Source organism: Chanodichthys erythropterus, chromosome 4 (assembly GCF_024489055.1).
Source record: "Chanodichthys erythropterus isolate Z2021 chromosome 4, ASM2448905v1, whole genome shotgun sequence".
In the NCBI taxonomy this organism is placed as follows: domain Eukaryota; kingdom Metazoa; phylum Chordata; class Actinopteri; order Cypriniformes; family Xenocyprididae; genus Chanodichthys; species Chanodichthys erythropterus.
In genome coordinates, this window is record NC_090224.1 from 4,452,408 (window position 1) to 4,476,476 (window position 24,069).

Genomic DNA, 24,069 nt, shown 5'->3' on the forward strand with positions numbered 1-24,069 from the left:
ATTATTTACTGTTACACTTTCTGTTAAGAATAATAAGTGATACTTAAAATGTACAAGTCTTCTATTCTCATATTAAAACCCCGGAACAAACGACTTTCATTAAGTAATAACCCAGCATAAATAAATTACTAAACAAATGAGCATTCCATTATTTTGTCATTTGCTTACAAAACCTAAAATTTAGCTAAGATAAAATGAACAAAGTTACATAATAAACAAAGAATATTTATGCTGAAAGCGTTCTTTTAGAAAAGGAGAGACCGCGGGAAAATGACGTCACTTCCTGTTTGGAGAATGTGTACTGTATAAGGATGGCGCGGAGCTGGTGGAAATATGCTTCAAGAATTTTTTAAAATCGCTGTCTACAAGCAGTTTGAAAATTGCTAATTGGCTGCAAATGATATTTTACCCGTGTGAAAGCATGAGTGTCACATCCTGAACTCCGCTGTACAGTGTTTGGTCCATCTTACAGTTTTATATCCGCCTGTTGTCGTTTGCTCACTACCAGATACAGGTATTGTTCATATACTTTAATTTAATTTCACTTTGTGCACATACTATGCTAATGATTTTGATCGCTTTACTTCGTCGAAGTTCGTGTAAATCAACGATCTTACAGTTGCAAGTATACTTTGTGTAAGAAGTATAGTGTTTTTGGGGTGGGGGGGTTGTGATATATTGCTTTTTCAGCGTAATATTACGTTGATTCTTTTGTCTTTTTAGTACCACATTGAATTTGCATTACTTCAGTACAGTGTTTTTAAAGGAAATGACAGGAAGTGGTGTAGTTGAACTGACACATGCCCACTGTTGCTGTTAATGTCAATGTTTTCAGGAACTTCTTGTACTTTTGTCTTTCATTAGCTGACTGAAAATGGACTTAATGGATGAGCTTTGTGGAGATCTTATTGACAAGCCCTCTGGTAAGATTCTCCAGATGCACTTTATTTTTACATATTTGGCATGTTTTCTGGTAGGATCAGTAGAGTATTATTGTATTATCTGTTATCTGTATGAATCTATTATATTAAATTGATCATAGATTTGTCCAGGTAATCCACAAATAATTTAACAAAACCAAATTCTTTGTTTATATATGCATTTAATTTTCAGCAATGTATTGCTCTGCCAGGTCTCTGCAATAATACTTTCGGTGTATCTTGATAACACTGTCATTATAGCAGATAATCAACTTTACTAATGATTCCTCAACAATTTCACAAGATCATATTGACAAGTCGCATGAGTAATAGTTGCACAACATTTAAATTTAAATTTGCATTTAAATTTGAGGCTAGGAATGATCACATTAATAACTGAATGTGCTTTCTAATATTTATATGTATGTCATTTGATCCAGATAATGTTGTTTAGTTTACCTCTTGTGTTATTGCCCAGTTTCTTGTCTTAACAGGTTCAGCCCTTAGCTCTGTGAAAATAAAACATATGTTTATATATGATTGAAATGTTTTAAATTATGACTTTATCAGTGTTTGTGCTTGATACAGGTACATCTCTACATTACAATGAGGACTCCGTGGACATTTACTCCGGCCTGGAGAACAGCCCTATGGGTGATGGGCACCAAGGTGGGTTTCGTTAATGAGTCTTGAATTAAGTAAATCAGATTCTGTAGTTTTTATATTTGTTTATTGTAATTTGTTGATATATTGTTATCAGAGAAATAGGAAGGGTGCATGTTTTTAGATTGTTATAGTTGTTGTATTGTATTTTTTTATTATTAGGTGAATTCAACCCATTCGTTTCCCCTCGGACAATGGAATCAATGGATATATATGAGGAAATTATCAGGGAAGAACAAGAAGAAAAGGAGGCAACTTACAATGAGGTCTTGTAACCTGAACTCTAAACTTTGAATATGGTTGCACAGCATGCTAATGGTTTGGTTTTATGAAATTTAAGAAATGGACAGAATAGTTACATTATCACATTGTACTTATCTTTTATTACAGTTAAAGCAAAAATTTGATGATGCACAAAAACAAGTCCAGGAATTGCTTTCAAAGTTACAGCTACTGCAGTCAAAGGTGTGTTTACTTTTTTTAACAGTTATTTTTATATATTGATGCTTAATTAATATCCACACAAATTGGTTAAAAACCTAAAATAAAGAATCTGTTTTTTTTTGTTTGTTTTTTTTGTACTTTATTTAAAGAATTCAAGTCTGAGCAGTGAAAACTTACTTCTGAAGAAGAACATTTGTTCTCTTATCAAGACGGCTAGAATGGAGATTGTGCGTAAGGATGAGGAGATTAGCAGACTCAGCAATAGGTAAAAACTTTAGCTCTGGTACTAAAATTCACAAAAAGATGATGGAACCTGGCTTGTGTCAGGATTGGATGGTTTTATGTAATGGTCATTTTACATTTTATTTAAATGGTTTTTGTGTGTTGCCATCACAGGTCCGGTCGAGGAAGTTATGGTCAAAATTTCCATCGATCTCAAATGGAAAGTGGTCCGGCAAACACAAGGCACAGTTTGAACAATCCTACAAGTTCTGTTTTAGGATCACAAGGTGCTAGACAGGATAATACTATGAATGAAGTAAATCAGCACAGAAACACTGAGTCGAATCACTGTGCATATCTGCCAACTGCAGCACCACAACCATTTGAGGTGCTCCAGAGATGCCCTAGAACTGATCTTGAAAGTCCTCTGAACTGTCAGAATAAATCTGCTGCTAAACCTGATGATGAGACCCTCACTGTTCAACCAGAGCAAGACTGCAGACCTCATAGAACATCAGGGAGTATTAAAAACCCCATCATATCCACAGTGGCAGATGTCTTGAACACTCCCAAAACAAATAATTCTGGACAAAGAGTTCCTGATACAACTACTGATTGTCGATTTAGTAGCTTGAAGGAAAATAAAAACTCTCCCTTAAAACATACAGACAAGCTAGATAAACCACAGAATTGCACAAGCCGGGACAAAAATTGTAACTCGAAGGATAAGCATGTGTCACTAGAGTCTCAGAGAAAAGTGGATGGCATCTCAAGCAAGTCAGAAAGAAATGAAAAAGAGCTTGCAAAAGACAGTTCTGTGTCTAGTGAAAATAGAAATAAACAGCTTGAAGTTCCAGTCTTTCTTAAAACTTCAGAACAATCGAAAAGCCCTTCCTTCCTGTCACACAACGCCTCACCATCTGTCAATTCCAAGCCGTCCAAAAGTTCAGATAAGACAGCAGCAGATGTGGAGGCACAGAGTCAAGGGCACATGCATAATCAAAATGCAGACAAAACTAGACGTACAGATTGTAGTGTGGTGGATGAAGCAAACCATTCCCAAAACCACAAATGGAAGAAAAGAGATGCAAGTGGCCATGGAAGGAAAGAGGATAAAAGTTCTAGTGCAGCGAGGGGGAGCAGCAGAACGGAAAGAAGCAGAGACCATAAGCAAAAGAGGCCAAAGGAGAGTGAAAGGAGTAAAGGAGATGAGGGTAACAACTGCAGTAGTAGTAGAGAAAGAAGCAGCAACAGGTCAGACAGTAGCAAAGAATATGAGAGAAGGAGTACAAAGGAAATGGATAATAAAGATGAAGATAAAAGATCTAAGAAACAAGTTGATGTCTTAGACAGTAGGCAAGCTTTTTCTTCTCCCAGACGTGATTCTCAACGAAAGGATATTTATAAGGGGAAATCATCAAGCAGAATCGAGGAGCCATCATCAAAAAGCAAACGGTCTCATTGCTATGATAAATCTAGAGCGACAGATGATTTAAAATGCCCTGTCAAAAATGGAAATTCTAAAAAGAATTGTTTTGAAGACAAGGGTAACGTCAAGGACAGAGAAAGAAAAAGAGGTGGACATTTGGAGGAGCATAGGGTACAGAAGCATGGAGAATCAAAAAATTTTCTTACCAAAGACGGCAAAAAGAACTCTCCTAAAAAGCACAAAAATTACAGAAAAGGTCAAGATAGTAAGAATGAGAAAGACAAACATCTTGAATCTGTTCATGCTGAGTCACCATCGGTAGCTGTCAACATCAATCACTGCCAAACATCTGAGGATAATAGTCCAGACAGAAAACTGAGTTTCATGGAGACATTGAACCTCACCCTATCGCCTCTTAAAAAGCAGAAGCAGTCCTCTGATACCACAGAAGCTCATGAGAGCACTGACACTGGGGAGGAATTCTGTGTCATAGATGAATTGAACAGCCAGCACAGTGATGAGGAAATGGATAAGAACCCTGAGGCTACAACTGCAGGTGAAAAAGAAGACCTTACGAGTTCTTGCAAACAGTCTGGACAAGTTGTTGATCTCTTCACAGCTGTAGCCTCTGAGAAGCCCTCAGCTGAACAAACCGATATGGAGGTACAAGAAGAGAATGCCACTGAAAGTCAAGAGGTTGTGGACAAAGTGCCATCCATTGTTGAAACCTCAGAGGATAAAAAAGGCAAGACTTCAGATTCCAATGTGTTAGACAATGATTTGTCATCAAAATTAACCCTTACAAAAGAATCTCCAAATCGTGTCTGTGAGAACGGACTCTCTGGGAAGACGGAAGACTCTCCGGGAATTATAGATAAGGCTGTTGTCTCTAATACTTTGCTCTGTAAAATATCAGAAGTGGCCGTTTCAGATAATACTCCTGATTCAATAGTAGATGGTTGTCAGCAACAAGATCCTTCTGCCACTTTGTTTGAGGAGACTTCTCACATGGAAATCCAAAGAAATCCTCAGGCCAAGTCTCAGGATTTACTACCTGCATCAAATGGGATTTGTCAAGATGATGTATCATGCTCTGACAAAGCACAAAGTATTCCTAAGATTAATTCTTCTAGGGATTCTGGGAGTTCTGTCAACATGGAAGTTTCATCTAGTACAATTAGTGCAGATCTAGATGACCCAAGCAATGTTATTTGTGATGATGAACAAGTGGGTACTTCAAAACAGGACAATAAGATAGCAGGGGAATCATCTGAACATTCAAAATCAATTAAAACACAGCACACATCAGAAAATCTGAAAATGTCTGAAAAATCCCATCAAAGTCCATTATGGAGTCAGAACACTATGGCTCAAAATGAGAGCACCACTGTTGGAGAGGATACAATGTCATCTTCGCAACCTGGTTCCTTAGAGCCAGATTCCACAGAAATAGAAGAACAGAACACAAAGTCTTCGAACCCTGCTGTGCTTTGCCATGATGAAGACTCCATGATGCTTACCCTGAGGAACATCAGAGTTATTCCAGAGCCCATCAGCCCTCTCACAAGTCCAGTCCGTCAGGTGAAAAAAGTACAGCCTCAGCGTGCTGAGAAGCAACCACATGTCAAAAGTCTTAACAAAGGTAAGTGTTGTTGTTTTTTTTTTGTTTATAGTATTGCTGTTTAATATTGTAAGTTTCCCATAATTGCCAAAAATTGCACTAGTTACTCCATGAACATTTGATTGAAATGCATGTTTGCCTGACTCTTGTAATAATTGGCCCAACAGGCGTAGGTGTACATCTTACTAATGTTAATTTCTTTATTTCCTTTCAAGATCTCTCAACTGTAACGACTTGCAGTGATAAGGATGAAGTAAATATGGACATGAACAAGGAGAATAAGTCACCTGACTCTTCTGTCACAGCTTCCTCCAACAAAGGGACAAAAGATGCCCTCTCGGCTTGTGGAACTGATGAAGATGAGCTGGAGGATGGTGAAATAGTGAGTGAGAGTGAAGAAGAGGGACCTCTGTTTATCCAGACTCCTCCAAGAGAAAAGGAAAAAACAACCTCAAAGACTCCAAGTCCAAAGCTACCTGCAGTTGGGAAAAGAGTGTCCCAAAAGAAATCTTGTCCCCCTGCTAAATATTCAGAGAAAAGCAAGTGTTCAAAGTCGTCTGCTTCTAACGACAGTCCCACCTCAAGTAAGAGACGCTTTAAAACTGTCAGCCCACCATTGAAATCAGCAGTCTATACGCTAGACGGATTTATGGACATGTTAGGATCTATTCGAGTTGAGTTGAGGAAAAAGTACATGAAGCTTCAGAAAAATGTCACTAAGACTGCATTCTGCTGTATAGTGGATATGTCTCATGCCTCTTTTATAGAATTTATTAATGCAGTTGACTTGGATAAATTGTGCTGCCAAGGTAATGACATAAAAGTTAGACTTAATAAGATTATTTCATCAATCATGAGCAAGGTCACCAAGAATGGCATCGTCAATCGTATCTTTGAGCAGAGAGCTGGAGACCTGAAGCAGAAGTTGTGGACATTTGTGGATGGGCAGTTTGATTTCTTGTTCAAGGAACTAAAGACAGCACTCAAAAGTGAGTCTGAGCCATCCAAGAATGCATCATATGAAAATAAAAATTCAACCATTAAAAGAAAAGAGGTTGAAAGTGAGGTGGTAGATAAAGAACCTTTCAGCACACCTGGGCATCTTCACAGGGCCAAGAAGTCAAAAGTTGACACAGGAAGTTTTGTCAGAGAGGCCCTTCCAAATAATCTGCCTCGCAGGGGACTTGGGAGCAGAGGTAAAAACATAAAAGCTGTCATGAATGAAGATGATCAGCCTGCAAAGGTGACGACATCGCATCAGCTTCCTACTTCGTCCTCTGAAAGGTCTTTCCACGAAGGCACCTCAGAATCTGGCAATAGAATCTCTTCCTATGTCCGACGTCTCTCCCATAATGGATCGATTCAGGATAAATCAGACTTTGAAATTCTAACCGAGCAGCAGACTTCAAGCTTAACCTTCAACTTGGTCTCTGACTCTCAAATGGGAGAGATATTCAAGTGTCTTTTGCAAGGGTCTGATTTGCTTGAATCCAGCGTACCTGTTGGGGACAATACAAGTTGGCCACTGAGCACGCCTCGAAAAGAAGGACTTCCAGGGGAGAGTTTTATTGGCATTATGACCCCTAACAAGACAACCCCATCAAAATTCATCACACCCTGGTCTTCCATTTCCCCCTACAAGTTTCCTTCAAACAGCAAAATGTTGGTAGACCCAGCAATTCTCGATGAAAGCTGCTTGTTAGAAGTGCCCTCTAATTCTGAACCATGCCAGCTTCAGTCAACTGTAATCTCTCAGAGATCCTTCTCTATCTTGGCGGAAGATCTAGCCGTGTCCCTCACCATTCCCTCACCATTAAAGTCTGATAGTCACTTGAGTTTCTTGCACCCTGGTACTGGACAGCCATTGTCTGCCCCAAACAGTGTCCTCAGTGCACATTATAGTGAAGATGCTCTTCTTGATGGAGAAGATGCCACTGAACAGGACATTCACCTTTCTCTGGACACTGACAACTCCAGTTGTGGGTCAAGTCCCAGCAGGACATGGGAGGGCTCTAATCCATCTGGATTCCAATTCCAACCCAATTTACAAATGCAGGCTGTGGTAATGGAGAGGTCAAATGATCATTTCATTGTGCGAATAAGACGAACATCTACTGGCCCAGTTGAAAGTAAACAAAGTGAAGGGAAAGCAGTACCAGCATCAGCTGAATGTCCAGAGCCATCTCTTAAGCCTAATCTCACTCTGGCCCATGAAGACTTGGGTCCTGGACCTGGAGAGACGTTGAACAAAAGCCCAACCAAGGTAAACGAGTCATGTCACATAGAAAATGATAAAGCAGTAGAATCTCAACCATCAAGCCAAAAATCCTCATCTGAAGGTGTTTGTGATGACAACTTGTCCTGCAACAATGCTGAGCCTGTTTCCATAGAAGTATGCGTTACTGCTCCGGAGGAAAGCACTGCAACAGAGACTGAAACATCAGAGACGATGTTAGGAAATGTAAGGAACACAAATCAAACCCCAAGAGCACCAGAGTCTAAATCTGAGAGGGTGTCAAAGAAACGCAGGCTGCACCAATCTGAGCCAAAGGCAAAGCGCCCAAAGGTAGATAAATCTCAAGATAAACATTCCAAGTCCAGGCATAAGAAAAGGTCAAAATCCTCCAAAGAAAAAGGCTCAAAAACTGCAGTACCCCAGGTGTCCCCTAGCAGCCTATCTGCTAAGAATGTAATCAGGAAGAAAGGAGAAGTGGTGGTGACATGGACCAGGTGAGTTCAATGAATTTCCACTCCTGTTTTGTGTTATTAATTCTCTTTGCATAATGTGTTTTTGTACTTCAGTTTAAGAAACCAATAAAAAAAGCTTATGTCTTTTGAAGGGATGAAGATCGCGATATACTCATCGAGCTTAAAATGAAGGGCACTTCACCTAAGACATTTGCTACTCTGTCGAAAAGGTTGAAAAAGTCAACAGAGCAGGTATGCTTTGTTACTGTAGTCTCTAAAATATGATTTAAGCTATCCGCTTTGTCATAAAAGTAATGATTGCTATTCTTTGACAGATTGAGGAGCGATTCTCTCAATTGATGAAGCTATTCAAGAAGAAAGAGAAAATGGAGAATTGATTGAAGAACAAGATTGAACATGCTTTGCAAAGAAGTCTGTGGAGATTTCTGCATCAGCATCCAACTGCAGAATTGTAATACATTGAATATAAAAATAAGTGTATTTTACCTGTCGTCCATCTGTTTGAAAAAGCACTTACGGTTGTAACTCGCCAAAAGATCTGCAGTAAATGGTATGATCTGTTTTAGAGGCTTTTTTTTTTTTTTTTTTTTTTTTAGATTACCAACATCAGATTACCAACATTCATAATTACTGCAGAGCAGACACCAAACAGGCAACATTTTGAAGAATTTATTAACTAGAGAAACATTTGCAGTGTGGTCTCTGAAATTTACATTAATCTGTGTCAAGGACATAAACAGACACAACAAAGTAGATAAATGATACTTCATAGTATTTTCAGTGCATAAAGCCCTGTATGATGCCTTAGAATTTACTTGTTCTTCATTATTTTGGCAAGCTAGTCATTGCACAAAGTACTACAGTTGTCATGTTTTTATGCAATTAAATGAACACAAAGTATTTAAAGGACATTAACTTGTATTACAAGTTGACTTTTGTGATATTTGCAATGCCTTTTAAACCTACCTCTAAACTACAAATGTTTTTAAAATCTTTAACCTACATGCTTATAGACCTCAAGTTTTGATTAATTTTTTTCTCCCCTTTTGGTTACGTGAATGAGGTTGATGTTGGAGTAACATGGCTCTAAATGTAGAGATGGAAAAGATTATTTTTATTTTTTTATTTTTTGGTCTGCAGTTGAACTTTCAGTCTTTGATACATTAGTCGTCCTGAAAGATTTAATTTGATATTTTCATAAAGATGACTTATCAGTAACATTAAGTGTAGTTTCTCTTTTTTTTCTCTCTTTTTTTTTTTTTGTGTAGGCAATGAATAAGGGGAGTGTTTCCTTGTGTATATATTTGTAAAGTTGAAATGAACAGATTTTTTTATGATCATTTTTTTAAACAATTTATTTTTTTCTCAAAGAGAAACCTAGATGTGGGAAAATACCTTGTATGTTGATTGGAAATAAATTTTGTAAATATTTGTAAGTTCTGACAAATCTTTCAATGTTTTGAAATAAATCTTATTTATGACATCTTACAGCATGTTCCTTTTAAGATGAATATTTTGCAGTTTTCAAACTGCATCTAAGACTTATCTAAACTTTTGATTCTAAGTTCTCATTTTGGATTAGTCAATTCAAAATAATATTTGCCACATCACAGGATTATATATACTGTTTGAAACAAATTTGATATAAAATATCAAAACAATGGCAAACAAAAGATATTTGGGTATCTGTTTTTGCAATTACAGTTAACCAACTGATGTCAATGTGATTTTTAGTTGATGTATAAAGTCAGTTATATATCACCATCATGTCTAGGCTTACTATTGTAGTTTGTATCACAGGAGGTATAAATCCTGTGATTCATTGAACAATTCACAGCTCACTGACAATACTATGGTCCAGGCAGAAGTGAGATATTTAGGTCACAGTCTGGCAGCTGTTAACCTTACTTCACCTATGAAATCAGTGTTACCAAGTCCACGGTTTTCCTTTTTTCTTTCTTTCTACTTTTACACTGTTGCCGTGGGTTGTTTTTTTTCTTTTTTGAAGCAGAACCCCCAACCCTTAAACCCCCACAGAATGCAATTGGGCAAGTTTTGGTCGTGATCAGGCAGGTTTTGAATAGCAAGTGGTCTTGTTTTGTTACACAAACCTGGCAACCCTGTCTGAAATCTAGATTTAACTTCTGTTCACACAGATGTAACCTAAATGACTTGATTGTACAAAATCTACATCAATTTACATCTAGCTAAAAATCTTGGATTTTTTTGTACATGTACACTAAAACATTTTTAAATAAACATCAAAAAAATATAGAAGGTAAATACTATAAATGAGCTTCAGCAGCAGGCTGTTATTAAATCTGAACTTTGCACCTAGTGGAATGTATGGTATGCAATTGTTAAACTCCAGAGTTAATTACATATCTATCTGCACTAAGCTATTAACAGCTGGCTTATATTCTTGAAGGCGGTTTTCAGCTTCTCTCTTGTTACATCACCCTCAGACTAGCCAAAAATAGCCCTTCAAGCATTTGACTATAAAATCGGACATGACACATTGATCATCATGTCTCGCCTAGATACAAGTACTGTATGTTCAGAGTGGAATTCTGGCTTATTGCGAATACTGCACAGTACACACACTGTACATATTAGTTTTAAGAGTTAATAAAACAGTATGTATTATGCAACAATAAACGTTTCAAGAAGCAGTATGCTAGTGTTGTCACATGACCTCACATGACCACAATGCATGGGAGTGCAATTTTGCACATTTCATGTAGCGTAAAAATGTCTTTTTTACACTATTTTTGGAAATCCAATAAAACGAGTCAATATAAAGATACTAAAAACTGCAGCTAGAATTCACTTCAATATAAGTTCACTTGTCTCACTGGAAATGGAAGGTCAAGTCAAACACACTCATGTATACTGCACATTTTGGCCTTAGTAGTCCATCTTTGTGCTGTGCGTATTGAAAATTTGCATACTGGTTGCTGTATACATACTTTATACTATAATAGTATGCTATTCTAAACTAAGTATTTTAAGTGCATATATGTCATTAACATTAAGATAATGTTGGGTATGTTCAGATTTTACAGTTTATTATTAATTACCTGAACATAAACACATTTCCACACAGGTCATGGGGTATTTTGGAATTTTATGTTCCCCCTGACCTGCCCTCAACTGTTGTGATGCAATTTAGTCCCCTCAGGGTACCGTCCAGCCTACAGATCGATAGCAGCATTGTATGAGTTCAATGCACAGAGAAACTGGACTTCATTCAACAAAGCGATGTCCACAGAGGAGTACAAATTACTCCCACAAGGATGAAAGGATACTGGAGTTGTATGATATTGTTTTTAGTGTGATGAACTGATGCAGCAAGTGTTCTGTGAATACCTCTAAAATGTAAGTTTTATTTTTTTTCAGTGTAATTAATGTAACCTTTTTTGTCTATCTATCTATTATTTATCTATCTCATAAACAATAATTTGCCCAAGCAATTTATAACATTCACTGTTTCAGTTTTAGGCCATGTGAAAATGGGAGATTGGAACTTGCTAGGGAGTATCTTGGAGGAGGTTCACATTCACTCCACCATTGTGGGCAAAATCTGGCTCACCATTCTTTTTATTTTCCGTATGCTTGTGCTCGGGGTTGCTGCGGAAGATGTGTGGGACGATGAGCAAAGTGAGTTTGTGTGCAACACGGAGCAGCCTGGATGCAAGACTGTCTGCTACGACCAGGCGTTCCCCATATCTCTCATCAGATACTGGGTCTTACAGATCATCTTTGTCTCCTCACCATCTTTGGTGTACATGGGCCATGCACTCTACCGGCTCCGAACGCTGGAGAAGCAGCGCCACAAGAAGAAAGCTCAGCTGAAAGTGGAGCTGGAGGAGACGGAGGCTTTGGAGGATCACAAAAGGATAGAGAAGGAGCTTAAGAAGCTGGACGAGCAGAAGAAAGTGAGGAAGGCCCCTCTGAGGGGTTCCTTGCTGCGCACATACGTGTTGCATATCTTAACCAGGTCAGTGGTGGAGGTGGGATTCATAGTGGGGCAGTACGTGCTTTATGGTATCGGACTGGCGCCGTTATACAAGTGCGAGCGTGACCCCTGCCCCAACAGTGTGGACTGCTTCGTTTCACGGCCGACGGAGAAGAGCATCTTCATGATTTTCATGCTGGTCATTGCAGGGGCGTCCCTGTTCCTCAATCTCCTAGAGATATTCCATCTTGGTGTGAGAAAGATCAAGCAGACCATCTATGGATCCAAGTACAATGGAGATGAAGACAGCGTTTGCAGGTCAAAGAAAAACTCCATGGTCCAACAAGTATGCATCCTTACCAATTCCTCACCTCAAAAACATATGCATTTGACGCATACTTCCCTCGCAGTGGTGCCAGACAAGCAGACAGAATCTTTGCCTCTCTATATGCCAATGGCTGGTCCTCCACCTAGTCACGAGGTGCCAAAAGGTGACCCTAGCAGATCTGAGCAACCCCCCAGGGAGAACCGGCTTCCTAGCCAGCCCGAATTTCAGACTCTCCAGCAGTTGGGAGCCACAGAACGACGGTCCACTTTAGACAGCCGTCTGCACTCCTGCAGCAGCGAGGAGTCTGGGCCCAAGGGGTCTGGACCACCCAGAAATGTCAGTGAGCAGCCCAGAGCTTCACTCAGAGCCAGTCACATAGAAATACCAGCTGCATTACGGAAGCAGAGCCGCATCAGTCAGTGTAAAGACTTCAGTGAGGGGAGTGATTCCCCAGAGAGCGGGAACTACCCCACTGCCAGGAAAGCAAGCTTCATGTCACGGGGGCTTTCAGAGAGCCCGTCTGATAGTCCAGCCTCCAAGAGTGGGTCAGACACGGAGGCTAACCGTATAGCTCAAGGGGAGAGTCCAGCTATAACACCGCCCCCTGCCACTGGACGCAGAATGTCAATGGTGAGTGGAGGAACATATAATTATATATATATATATATATATATATATATATATATATATATATATATATATATATATATATATAATTATATAATTATTATATATATATATATAATTATTATATATATATATATAATTATTATATATATATATATATAATTATTATATATATATATATATACTTATCTGCTTGATAAGTAGTGACGAAACAAATACTGTTTCTGGGTCCAAACTTCTGTTCCATTTCAAACGAGACAACTTTATAAAGTTTATGAGCTCTATTCAAACTTTTAAAAAGCTCACGACTATAGTCTCATGGTGTCCCAAACACAGATATTTAAAGATTTAGTAAAGATGAATCACTGTCTGGCCAACTAAGATTGACGAACAGTCAAATCTCATCAACGAAATCATGAAAATGTTTCTTATTTTTTTCTCAAAGAGACAAAAAAAGTTCATCATAACGCTAAATAAGGACGGTTTTCAAATTTTCGTTAAATGTTGATACATGTTTACATTGATATATATAATGTAAATATTTGGTTTCATTTTCATTTTTCATATTGCATTTTTTTTTTATTGAATAAAATGCCATTTTCATTGACGAAAGTTATAGGCCTATGTTATTTTAATCAGAGTAGAAATTACTATAATTAAAATTATATATATGATGACAAATTGACTACACAAAGGATATTTTTGACAAAAACTGACTAAAGAAATGTAAACAAAAAAAAGTGTAAAAAAAATAAAACCAATCAAAATGCCATTTTTACGTTCACCGTTTATTGTAGATTTTTAAATTTGATATGTAGGAAAATGACTCATGCAGTAAAGATGAATAATTTCTGTTCTCTTCTTTTTTTTCTTTCTTTTTTTTTCAGAGCATGATCCTGGAACTGTCTTCAATCATGAAAAAGTGACATTTTGGAACCGTCTTCTAAGCGGATAGCAAAGATGGAAATTTCTGTGTATTCCTCTGGCTTAATTTTCATTGACTCCATCATTAATCCATAATTAATTTAACTGACTTACATACTGTAGTAGAGCAATAAATGCATTCACAACATTTAGGCCACTCTCTCTCGCTTTACAGTTCATAGATGGTGGTGGATATATATATCTATATCAAGCAACACCTGTTGCCAATCAATCCTTACTATGGAATAAAAAGTGCTTTTGTGTTCACTGTGATATTATTATTAGATTATTTGTTTCCTCAACATACTTCATTATTTAATACTTAAATAAAAATCCATCTTTTTGTATTATCGCAAACGCTTTTATTTTTATATTCATAGTTTTCACATGACGTCACATTTTTGGAACGCCCACCGGGAGGGCAAAACAAGGCTTTCCCTACATTGCCCGCCAGCATTTTTTTTTTTTTTTTTTTTACCAGGTTTACCGACTTTTACAAAGTTGTAATGAAGTAAGTAATTTACCTTCAATACCTTATTGATGATGCTATGTACAGGCAAGCAGATGAACCCAGAATAAACGGAACACACAGTTTATCGTTAAGCGTTCTTCCATAAAAAAAAAAATCATTATGAAGAATACACTTACCCATTTAACACATATTGCGTTGATATTATTGGCTCATCTCGTTTTTACATAAAATTCATCATCAATAATGTGTTTTATAATATGTTTTTTAATAATGTTTTTTTAGTACGTTAATCCCCCAGTTTCACAGACCAGGCTGTCCTAGACTAAAATTTGTACGTGTTTTAGATGTTGCTATTTTTAGTGACTGAAATACTGTAGCACATGTTGGATATGGATCACGGGTGCCTAAAACTTGCAAAGCTTTTTATTCACAAGTTCACATATTTTTGTTTTTTCTTTTTTTGAGATGGAACATTGACAGGCACTTCTATGGATGTTTTGCCCTCCCGATCTCCGTGCCTGTCACCGTTCTCAAGTAGGCCTAGGTGAGTTAAGGCTTACCACAAGAACGTGCCACACTGCCATCTGGTGGTAAACTACATATAGAGGGTATGCATCGACGTCACTTTCCCGCCGAAAACGCGCTCCCTCCTCAGCTGGACTGAGTGGCAGAAGAACCTGCTACGTGAAACTGCGAAAACGCGAGTAAAACTAACGAATTACACTAAAGGTTGGAATTGAATGTGTTCCTTACAACTTGTCAAATAACCCATGGATACTGACATGCAGCCAGGAGTCGCGTTTCCTGACATTTACATCTGCCTGATTTCGAAGGCGGGGAAATACATAAAGCAAATCGGCCTGTGAATATTTTATATAGCCTAACTACAATATAGGTAGGTTTAAATCCGCGTAATCACTTATATCAGTGTTATATCGTAATATTGTCCAGCCCTAAAACATATGTAGTTTTATAATATAGTTTTTGTCAGTGTTGTTTATTTAAAAACACCCAATTATGCAGAATATACGTTTAAATAAGGTTTAAATCCGAGTAATCACTTATCAATGTTATATATAGCCTATCGTCATATTGTCCAGCCCTACAACTTGTAAAGTGTCAGTGTTTATTTGAAAACATCAAATTATGCAGAGTATAAGATAATAAATATGTAATTGACGAGTTGTCAACACAATATAACAATACAATATAACGTTATACGGTATGATTTTACCTCAAAATATAACATTTTGACACAAAATGATAACTGCAAATCCATGTTTCTCTGTTGGAGTCCAGCTGTTTCTGTGAATTGCAGTGATCCATTTGCTTTTTTCTGTAGCTTTCAGCAGCCTTTAAGTGTACCTCGGGTTTTGTGTCAAAGCTATTTATACAGTCAATCACAAAGCTCTTTCCCGTTTTGGATGTGTTTTGTGAGTTTTTCGCGGCATTCACGCTGAAAACCAATGCTGCCGCTCAGTCTTTGTGCCACTCAGTGGACGCGACCCATAACGGTCGACGGTGACCTCACGTGCAAACCCTCTATAATAAAAATGTTAGACCTTTAAAGGCACAATATGTAAGATTTTTGCAGTAAAATAGGCCAGTGTTATATATTTTGTTCAGTTGAGTACTTACAATATCCAATACAGGGGCGTAGCAGCCATTTTAAAAGTGGGGGGGACAGCTGTATGGTGATGTGACCCAAAGCTGATATTCATAATAATAAATTCTAAATAGAATACCGATTGGCATTTTACAGAACCCTAGTGGCAATTTTGGGAACATGCCGTGATAGCTTACAGGAACGTATTTTTGTGAAATCATCCTCAAAATTTAAAAATATACTGCAGGACTTTGAGACCAATGTGAGACCATCTATACTTTATTTAGATAAAGATATTTTATGATATTTAAAATATTTCAGTTACACTACATTTGAACAATAACTTTTCTTACTTCTTAATAGTTGTGTTAAATGAGTATACAGATTACATCTACAGTAATTTTATACTGCATACATTTTATTTAGAACCTAAATCAATCAGCGAGCTGTCTCTTTAATACCGTGTGGTTTATATACAGGTTGCCGCTGATTGGGCTGACATTTCTGACACACCCACCAAACAAGAGAAAACGCATCTCAAACCCGTTGCACACCATTTCCAGGAAACATGTCGTTCAACCCGGAAAACGTAGCAAAACGTTGCGCACCGGTGTGAGCTTGAACGTGCCCCAGTTAGGACATAAAGTAGAATATTTACAAGTATAAAAATATATATATTTTAAATTTGATAAAGTATTTTAAGATATTCGGTGCAAAACAATTTTGATTTATTGTGAAAGGATAATTCTACTCCGCGATCAGCACGTTGGCAACAAAAGACAGAAGAAACCAATAATTTGTTACGTCTCATTTAGCAGACGCTTTTATACAAAACGACAAGTAGGAGAGCATTTAACACACTGAATCCGGCGCGACGTGACGAGGTCCATACGGGTTCTGTTGTCTTTTGACGTTACAGTAACAGTTAGTTTAAATCATAACATGAAAACTTTATCGCGTGATTCGTGTCATCGCGACATACTATAACATACTTACAGTGTGTGTTTGAAAAAAGGATGTAATCGTCCTTTGCTTTTTTCTGGGGTGCATTTTATCCCAGACGGCCTAATAGCAAAGTGAATGAACTAACGAAAACTCACAACAGCAACAAGAGATTTGAAGCTCATAGCAGACGCGCCCAAGAGATGATTCGCTCTGTGATTGGCTGAATGTTAGTTCACTCAAATCTAAGTAACAAATCAGAGAACACTGCCGGTGCCGGAAATATTCACGCTGGATCCAAAAAAATAAAAAATAGCAGGGGTCAGAATCACCTGTTTCTAAAAGTGCGGGGGACGTGTCCCCCCCGGTTGCTACGCCCCTGATCCCATATGTTTCCAACTATTTGTAAATCGTGAGAAAATCACGATTGTAACCAAGGATAGGGGATGTGTTGCCTGTCAATGGCGTCATATTTGCGTTACCCTCGGTTTCCGGTTTTATTTTGTAGAAACCATGGAAACACCAAAGACGCGTTATTACATGTTTTAATAGACAAGCGAACAACTGTTTGGTTACATTTATAGACAGAAAATGAATTATTGTTATATAGCTCAACACATTTAGTCTTATTGTTTAAATCTATTTTTCTTGATTTTCCAAGAGTACCATGCTTTTACCACACCTCAGAGAAAAACATTATTTTGTCAAGTAGCTAACATAGCATAATCAGATGCAGCTTTTCAGCATTTTCTCCAGCATACAATGTTTTAAAATTAATTGCATGCCATTTATCAACACAAGCCACCCAACACTGATTAATGTTATTCTAAAATCGAGTATACTGCAGTGTGCAACAAGTGTCTCACAGCAGCCACCGAGCAAATGCTCAGAGTAATGCTATAACATCATTTTCAACACTCAAATGTATATGATAAACAGTGCGGTGTTACCTCATTTGCTTGACCGGAAGATGCAGAAGTGGTGAATGTGGCATAATAAAAGTTCTACTGCAGCCATATGTCGCTCAGTCACTCCAGCGTCCTCGTTTAGCTTCAACAACACTTGGCCCTGCTCTGCTTCATACTACAGTATCGTTAATAATCTCATCTATGAACATGATTTCTGCCCAAGTCTGTCCTGATTCTTTTCCACCGGCTGTGAGGTGAAGACAACATCTCCCAAGATTCCGCGCTCAAACTCAGTGTCATCAAGCTACGCCTTTGTTTTGAATAGGCGACCTCTTGCGGCGAAAATCTACATATTGCAGCTTTAACACTAGAATAATGTCTTTTGTAAGTGCACTGCCGATTAAAGTTAGTTAAGTTTCCGTTAGTGGAAGCAACATACAAATCTATTGACTGATTTCAGTCCTACTGCATCTAGGGGAGTCTAAACTTAGCTTACTATATACATACAAATGTATAATTAACTTCACAGAATGAATTGACTAACAGGATGATTTTTCTCTCAACACAAAAGCGTTATAGAACGTTATAGAACTTTTGGCCTTTTAGAACTCAAAACAAGTAAAATTTGGAAAGAGGGCTTCAGAATGATGGCTGACTTTGATTTTGCCTTATTTATTGTCATAAATATATGCTGACAAAATGCAGGAATACAGTTTGACTGTGAATTCAAACTTAACCTCTGCTTTTATGTTCCTTAACTCAAGAATCAATACTACACAACATTTTGTTGACAAATTTACTTAAATTAATTTAGACAATTAATTCATCATTATCTTATTATATATTGTCAGCACACAATGAAAGCACAAATACCTATGGAAAAATGGTTCTATATACACTTATTCAACAATGAGAGGAGAATCAAGCAATCACAATACAATGTACATGATATGTTTCTTTATTTCATAAACAGAAATGGTGTCTAGACAAAATCTGTAATTTATATAACACTAGCAATTGAAATGCATGAAAATGAGTCCTGCACAATACAGTATGTACAATGGTTTAAGTCATTAAATTCATTAGGGTCATGTAGCATTTCAAAATGAAAAAAAAAAAAGAAGAAGTAAAAACTCTTAGTACAGAATAAGCAAAGAAACAGCTACCTCAAATCGACAATATTAACACAAAACAGTCTTCTAGAAAAAATGCGATAAAGAGTCAGAAAGAGATAGAGAGAAGAAAACAACTCGTGTGACTACTAGCCAAAGAGCTATTCCATTAAAAATGATGCACCAAAATCTACCAATACAATAATCCATATAATCTGTGTAAAAAGCATGTAGAAAAAACACCTGATGCAGTTTGCTGATACAGTCATTGACCAGTAATGAGAGGTATGAAGGATTTCACAGGTAGATAAGTGTGAGAGAGAGAGAGTCCGCTCTGCTAGCCGAAACATGGGGGCTCACAGCCCCTGCATACACACTTCACTTGAATGTGAACTATGGCCTCTGGAAGTTCTAAGGCAAAGTTGGAGGTGCACTTTGTATTCATGGTACACTGGAGCATCCCCGTCGGGCGAAAAGACAACTTGAGGAAAAGGAGCATAGTTATCAAACGGCCATTTCTCTGTTCGCTTGTAAAAACGTACAAAACAAAGAGACAGAATGCTAAACCTATCCATTCGAATGAGCTTCACGATTTCTATGTACATGGCAAAATTCTCGTAAAACACGACACCTTTTTGTAAACATTTTGCCTTTTTCTTGCGCCGTTTTCTGCCTGCGCGTTCAGTCCGAATACCAAATGTTTTATAAAGTTAAGCAAATTGTGAAAAAGGCAAGTTTTTGAGCAACCCTTTGGAACGCCAGTGTTCATATTTCTGAGAAGCAGCACGAATGAAACAAACCGACCAAATTATTCAAACAACATTAAACTTGAGCTCACGTAGATGAAGAGATGTAGGGTGTTTTCCTGTACAGTATTGTTTCTCAATACATTTACCAAAGCTTAAAATACGCGTCTTTTGACCGCAACTGCAGATCGAAAGCTTAAACAATTAGCTGTAGCAGCCAAATTACAACCAAAAACGAATTGCTGGATTTTATTTCGAGATATTCCATAGCCCTTGTTGGGTTTTTTTTTTTTTTTTCGTTATCCAAAAGAATTGTGCAAATCTAGTTGGTTTTCTCTACTCATCAATTATTCTTAGCTTAGAAACTCTAAAAAAAAAAAATCATGCTACCCACCCATTAGCTTTATAAGAAGACACAAAAATGCAAGACACAAAAATAAGTGACAAATGAAAGCTGAGCTCACCAGCTACCATCAAAAATGTCTGAAAACCAAATAAAAAACAAAAAACAAAACGTTGGCACGCACCCTGAGACAAGATACAAGAGCAACCACGAGTCCGATACGAAAATAAAACCTCTGTAAAACAACAAAAACTAGCAGAAGTGTTGTTGAGAGGAGAGCTAATAAGCTTATTTAACCTTGTGAGGCTTTCTGTGACCAGGACGAACCCTTGAAGTCACCGTGGAGGCAAACATGATGCAGCTTTTAGTAACAGAGGCTAACAGAGGTCAGAATTCCAATCCTTGTCGCCCAGACTCTCGGTTTCTTCCACGTCGGTATCGAAACGTCAGCCTGAACCGAAGCATCCCCAGGCTCTTAAGGCCAAGTGTGCAAGCGTGAGGAGTCAGCCGTATCATGTACGGCCCAGAAATACACAAGTACACAACAAATACATTGCTATGCGAGGAACATAAATAAAAGCAGATTTGGGAAAATGTTTTTGGATAGCCTTGATGCAGGTGTGACCTTTAGTTTTTTCCAGAAATGTCAAAATTGTGGACAAGATTCTCAAGTGTACGACAGTGTGCTTGTCAAGTGGAAGGTCATGCTTTCCACACTTCATTATTTATACAACAAGAAATAAGAAAAACGCATCATTATAGGGATGATTTGCATATGTGTGCACAAATGTCCACTTGGACCCATAAATCTTTAGTTCTAGTCTTGTACCTGATTACAATTTAGAAATGGCAAATACTGTTTAAATTTCTTTAGAAAAAGAGAAAGAGAAAGAGGAAAAGAACAGATCCACAACGAAAACAACAGCACAACTATCCATCACAACACCTCTAGATTCTACATCCCTATGAGAGACACTCCACCCAGTGTGACGTGTTCATATGTGTGTGTGTGTGTGTGTGTGTGTGTGTGTGCGCTTGCATACGAGAGGGAGAGGGGATGTATTTAATAACTTGAAACGTGTCTGAATATCAAACCATCAGACTCGAAATGCACAAGCACGCACACATAGAGCTCTAGGGGGTCAAAGGTCATTCAAATAATATATGGAACAATGAGTGGCACTCCCAACTGCATTGCATTATTTATTGGGAGATCCAATTTTTTTTCTTTTATTTAAAAAAAAATAAAATAAACACTCTTAGTTTTTGCTCAACTAAACCAGAGTGAACTCGTCGGGATTCAAACGGTTTTTCCGAGGCCTACATTTTGAGGCAAAGAAACTAAAACTTTATAAAACATACAGGCAGCATGCAATCCCATTAGTATGGATATACGTCTCTAACAAATGTACAATTAAGGGAAATATAGGACGACTTTAAAGAATGGGCTTATTACATCCGATTCAGAGCAGAATTTCGATGCTCTCTAAAGTAGCTTTTTAGTGTCTTCCATAAACACGCAATTTGAACACTCCCTCATCTTTTTATTTTTATTTTATTCAAATGAACTTGAAAATGTTCTTTATAAGATACCATGTCATTAAAGATCATTAGCCAGGAGAGACACTTTTAAGTGTCTGCATTAAGTGCTTCAATTTCAGACTTTTTAGGGTCCTGAAAAAGAAATCTACCCTTTCTGAAGTGCTAAATGGTCAAAGAGTGCTGAGGGAAGAAAAAAAAAAGGTAAGGGCAAGGCCCTTTAATTGAGTTCAACATCATTTCCTGTTCCTGTTCGAGCAGTAGCCCCTCACCGCAGAACGCACGAGATCCATTGGGCGGAGACGGGTAGGTTAAGGGATATGTAAAGTGGGAGGACTGCCCCCTGGATCTCGTGTTCTGCAGTGAGGACCGTCTCGAAACTGAAAGGCTGTGGGATTGTGATGACATTTGTTTTGAGATAACACTGTTCGGAGGTGTCCGCAAGCACACTGTAAATACTGATAAAAGAGCACGTTTTCACATTTAAAGGAGAACAGCTCACCACTACGCACACCATTTACATCCAGATTACATGCAAGGGGCTCTATGCGCTGCACCGGGGGGTTCGTATGCGAGCGTGTGTGTGCATGCGTGAGTGTAAGAATGCTAGTTTCCTGAGTTTAAGCACACCCATCGTCATGGGGAATTCATTCGAGACAGGAAACAGCAACAACTTTCCCTTCGTGACAAAAAGGTGCTTGATCAAACCCCAGAGAAAATAAAGAAAAAAAAAAAAACGAATCAACGGAAAAAGCCATCTAAAGTTCTACCTGTACAATATTACCGAGACCGCCTCCATGCGCCGTACTATTTACAATACGCTTTCTGCCGAGCGAGCACTTCTCGAAAACATCCAATGGTACAGTATTGCTGACGCAAAAGGTGGCCGAAACTACGATTCGAATCGTTCGTCTTTCCGTCGTACTTTCTTTCGTATCAGTGCTGTGGAAGGCAAAGGAGGAATGTTTTTAGATACCACCATCTGTACAAATTAAGTGTTGCGGTACACAGACACTACAAACGCATGATGCAGAAGACATTTTTGCATATGGACATTTACAGTCTAGCTGCTGTAGAAAAAAAAATCTGTTTTTTTTTTTTCTCATGAGTTATACTGAACATTCAGAATATTTCCTGAGTTTGAATTTACTGTGACAAGGGCCACAAAGAGAAGGAGACGAGAGAAGGAGTGATAGAGGTTTAGAGGTAGAGGGTAGGAATAGTGAACAGAGGTGGGGCGGGGAGAAAGAGAGAGAGAGAGAGAGAGAGAGAGAGAGAGAGAGAGAGAGAGAGAGCAAAATGCTGCTGCTAGGTCCATAGAGGTCTGAATTTGAGATGTGGTCATAGCCCATCCCATCTGAATGGACTGTAATTGGAAACAGACAGTGTTGCCACTGTCATGGAAAGGTGTAGCACCATCGTGAAGTTCTGTGAGAAGGTCTCAGCCACTCTGCCATGGCTGAATGAGAGAAAACCTGGAGAACAGTATTGCTGCTGTTAAGACAACTGTAGTGTCAACCTTTGTTTAAAAAAAGACAATTAAAAAGACATAAATATATATATAAAAAAAATCAAAAACACTGGCAGAGGCTGGCCATCTCAACAGCCCTCGAGTTTTGAGGGTTTGTCAGAAGACGTAACTAAATTAAATAATAAAAAAAACATTGAAAACAAATCAACACAGAGAAACCACCGTCATTAGGTACAGTCCTTTCTGTTGGGCTGCTCGTCGGTTGTACATTTATCTGTCATCTCCTGACAGAAGTCTACAGTCACCGTCTGATTGGACTGTTCCAGGGACAGCCCCGCCTCTAGGTAGGCGGAGCCGGGCTCTTGCTCCTCCCTGTCGTTGCCTACGTCTTCGGACCCGTTGCCGGTCTTCCACTGGGCCGGTCGCGGTTGTCCGTCTTTTGCAGTGGCCGATTTGAGGAAGCTCTGTTCGGGGGTGGAGCAAGTGGTGAGGTCGATGCTGCCGGTGGGCAGGGCCTGGGTGCCGGGGGCGACGGAGGCTGTGTTGCCGGGGCGCAGTATGGGGCAGTAGTGATGGACCTGTTCGGGGCTCAGCTGCACGTCTCGACACACCTCCTCAGACAGACAGGAGAAATTCTCCCATAACTCTCCCATGCACGCCTTCAACTGGTTGCGCTCCGTTAAGAGCTTCTCCTTCTCACACACCTGTGGGGTGGACACACATAAAACACACTTTTTAAACCTGTGTGTAGTGCAGCTCACACACTTTTTGACCAATAAATAACCATGATTTTTGTATGACCTTTCCAGTCATTCAGAATTATTTTTTTTAGAAATCATTTTGCAGAGATTTCTTGCAGATTTGTAGGTCAAGTGACAGTTTATACTAATTACTATTTAAGCATTTTCATTAATTCCTCACTCTTCTGCTTTACAAAAACACTCACAAAGAAAATTTCCATCAAAGATATATTTTAATGCAGTGTTTAAAAAAAGATTACTATACGGATTCAACTGAATATAAATATAAACACTTTACAATAAGTTTCCTTAGTTAAACACTAATGTATTAACTAACATAAACTA

General features: G+C 38.3%; 3 protein-coding genes across 8 annotated transcripts in view; 2 read left to right on the plus strand and 1 right to left on the minus strand.

Annotated features, from left to right (window-relative positions):
* Positions 1-297: 297 nt before the first annotated feature.
* Positions 298-9,471, plus strand: casp8ap2 (caspase 8 associated protein 2). Of its 2 annotated transcripts, none has more exons than XM_067383745.1 (10): positions 298-514; positions 865-923; positions 1,509-1,589; positions 1,746-1,849; positions 1,974-2,048; positions 2,177-2,292; positions 2,424-5,320; positions 5,515-8,029; positions 8,140-8,239; positions 8,323-9,471. In XM_067383745.1, the coding sequence occupies exons 2-10, from the start codon at positions 875-877 to the stop codon at positions 8,383-8,385; spliced, it is 6,000 nt and encodes a 1,999-aa protein (XP_067239846.1). In that variant the 5' UTR covers positions 298-514; positions 865-874; the 3' UTR covers positions 8,386-9,471. The 2 variants fall into 2 exon arrangements, with proteins under 2 accessions (XP_067239846.1, XP_067239847.1); XM_067383746.1 differs by having other exon boundaries at positions 2,237-2,292.
* Positions 9,472-11,520: 2,049 nt separating this feature from the next.
* gja10b (gap junction protein alpha 10 b) lies at positions 11,521-13,847 on the plus strand. Its single transcript, XM_067383753.1, has 2 exons — positions 11,521-12,924; positions 13,809-13,847. Exons 1-2 carry the CDS (start codon positions 11,521-11,523, stop codon positions 13,845-13,847), a joined length of 1,443 nt encoding a protein of 480 aa, XP_067239854.1.
* A 4,866-nt stretch (positions 13,848-18,713) lies between these two features.
* Positions 18,714-24,069, minus strand: part of bach2b (BTB and CNC homology 1, basic leucine zipper transcription factor 2b) — a 110,120-nt gene continuing 104,764 nt past the window's right edge. For all 5 annotated transcript variants that reach the window (XM_067383752.1, XM_067383748.1, XM_067383749.1 and 2 more), the window contains one exon: positions 18,714-23,688. In XM_067383752.1, coding sequence (XP_067239853.1) covers positions 23,212-23,688 — 477 coding nt within the window. In that variant the 3' untranslated portion in view covers positions 18,714-23,211. The remainder of the gene's footprint in view (positions 23,689-24,069) is intronic.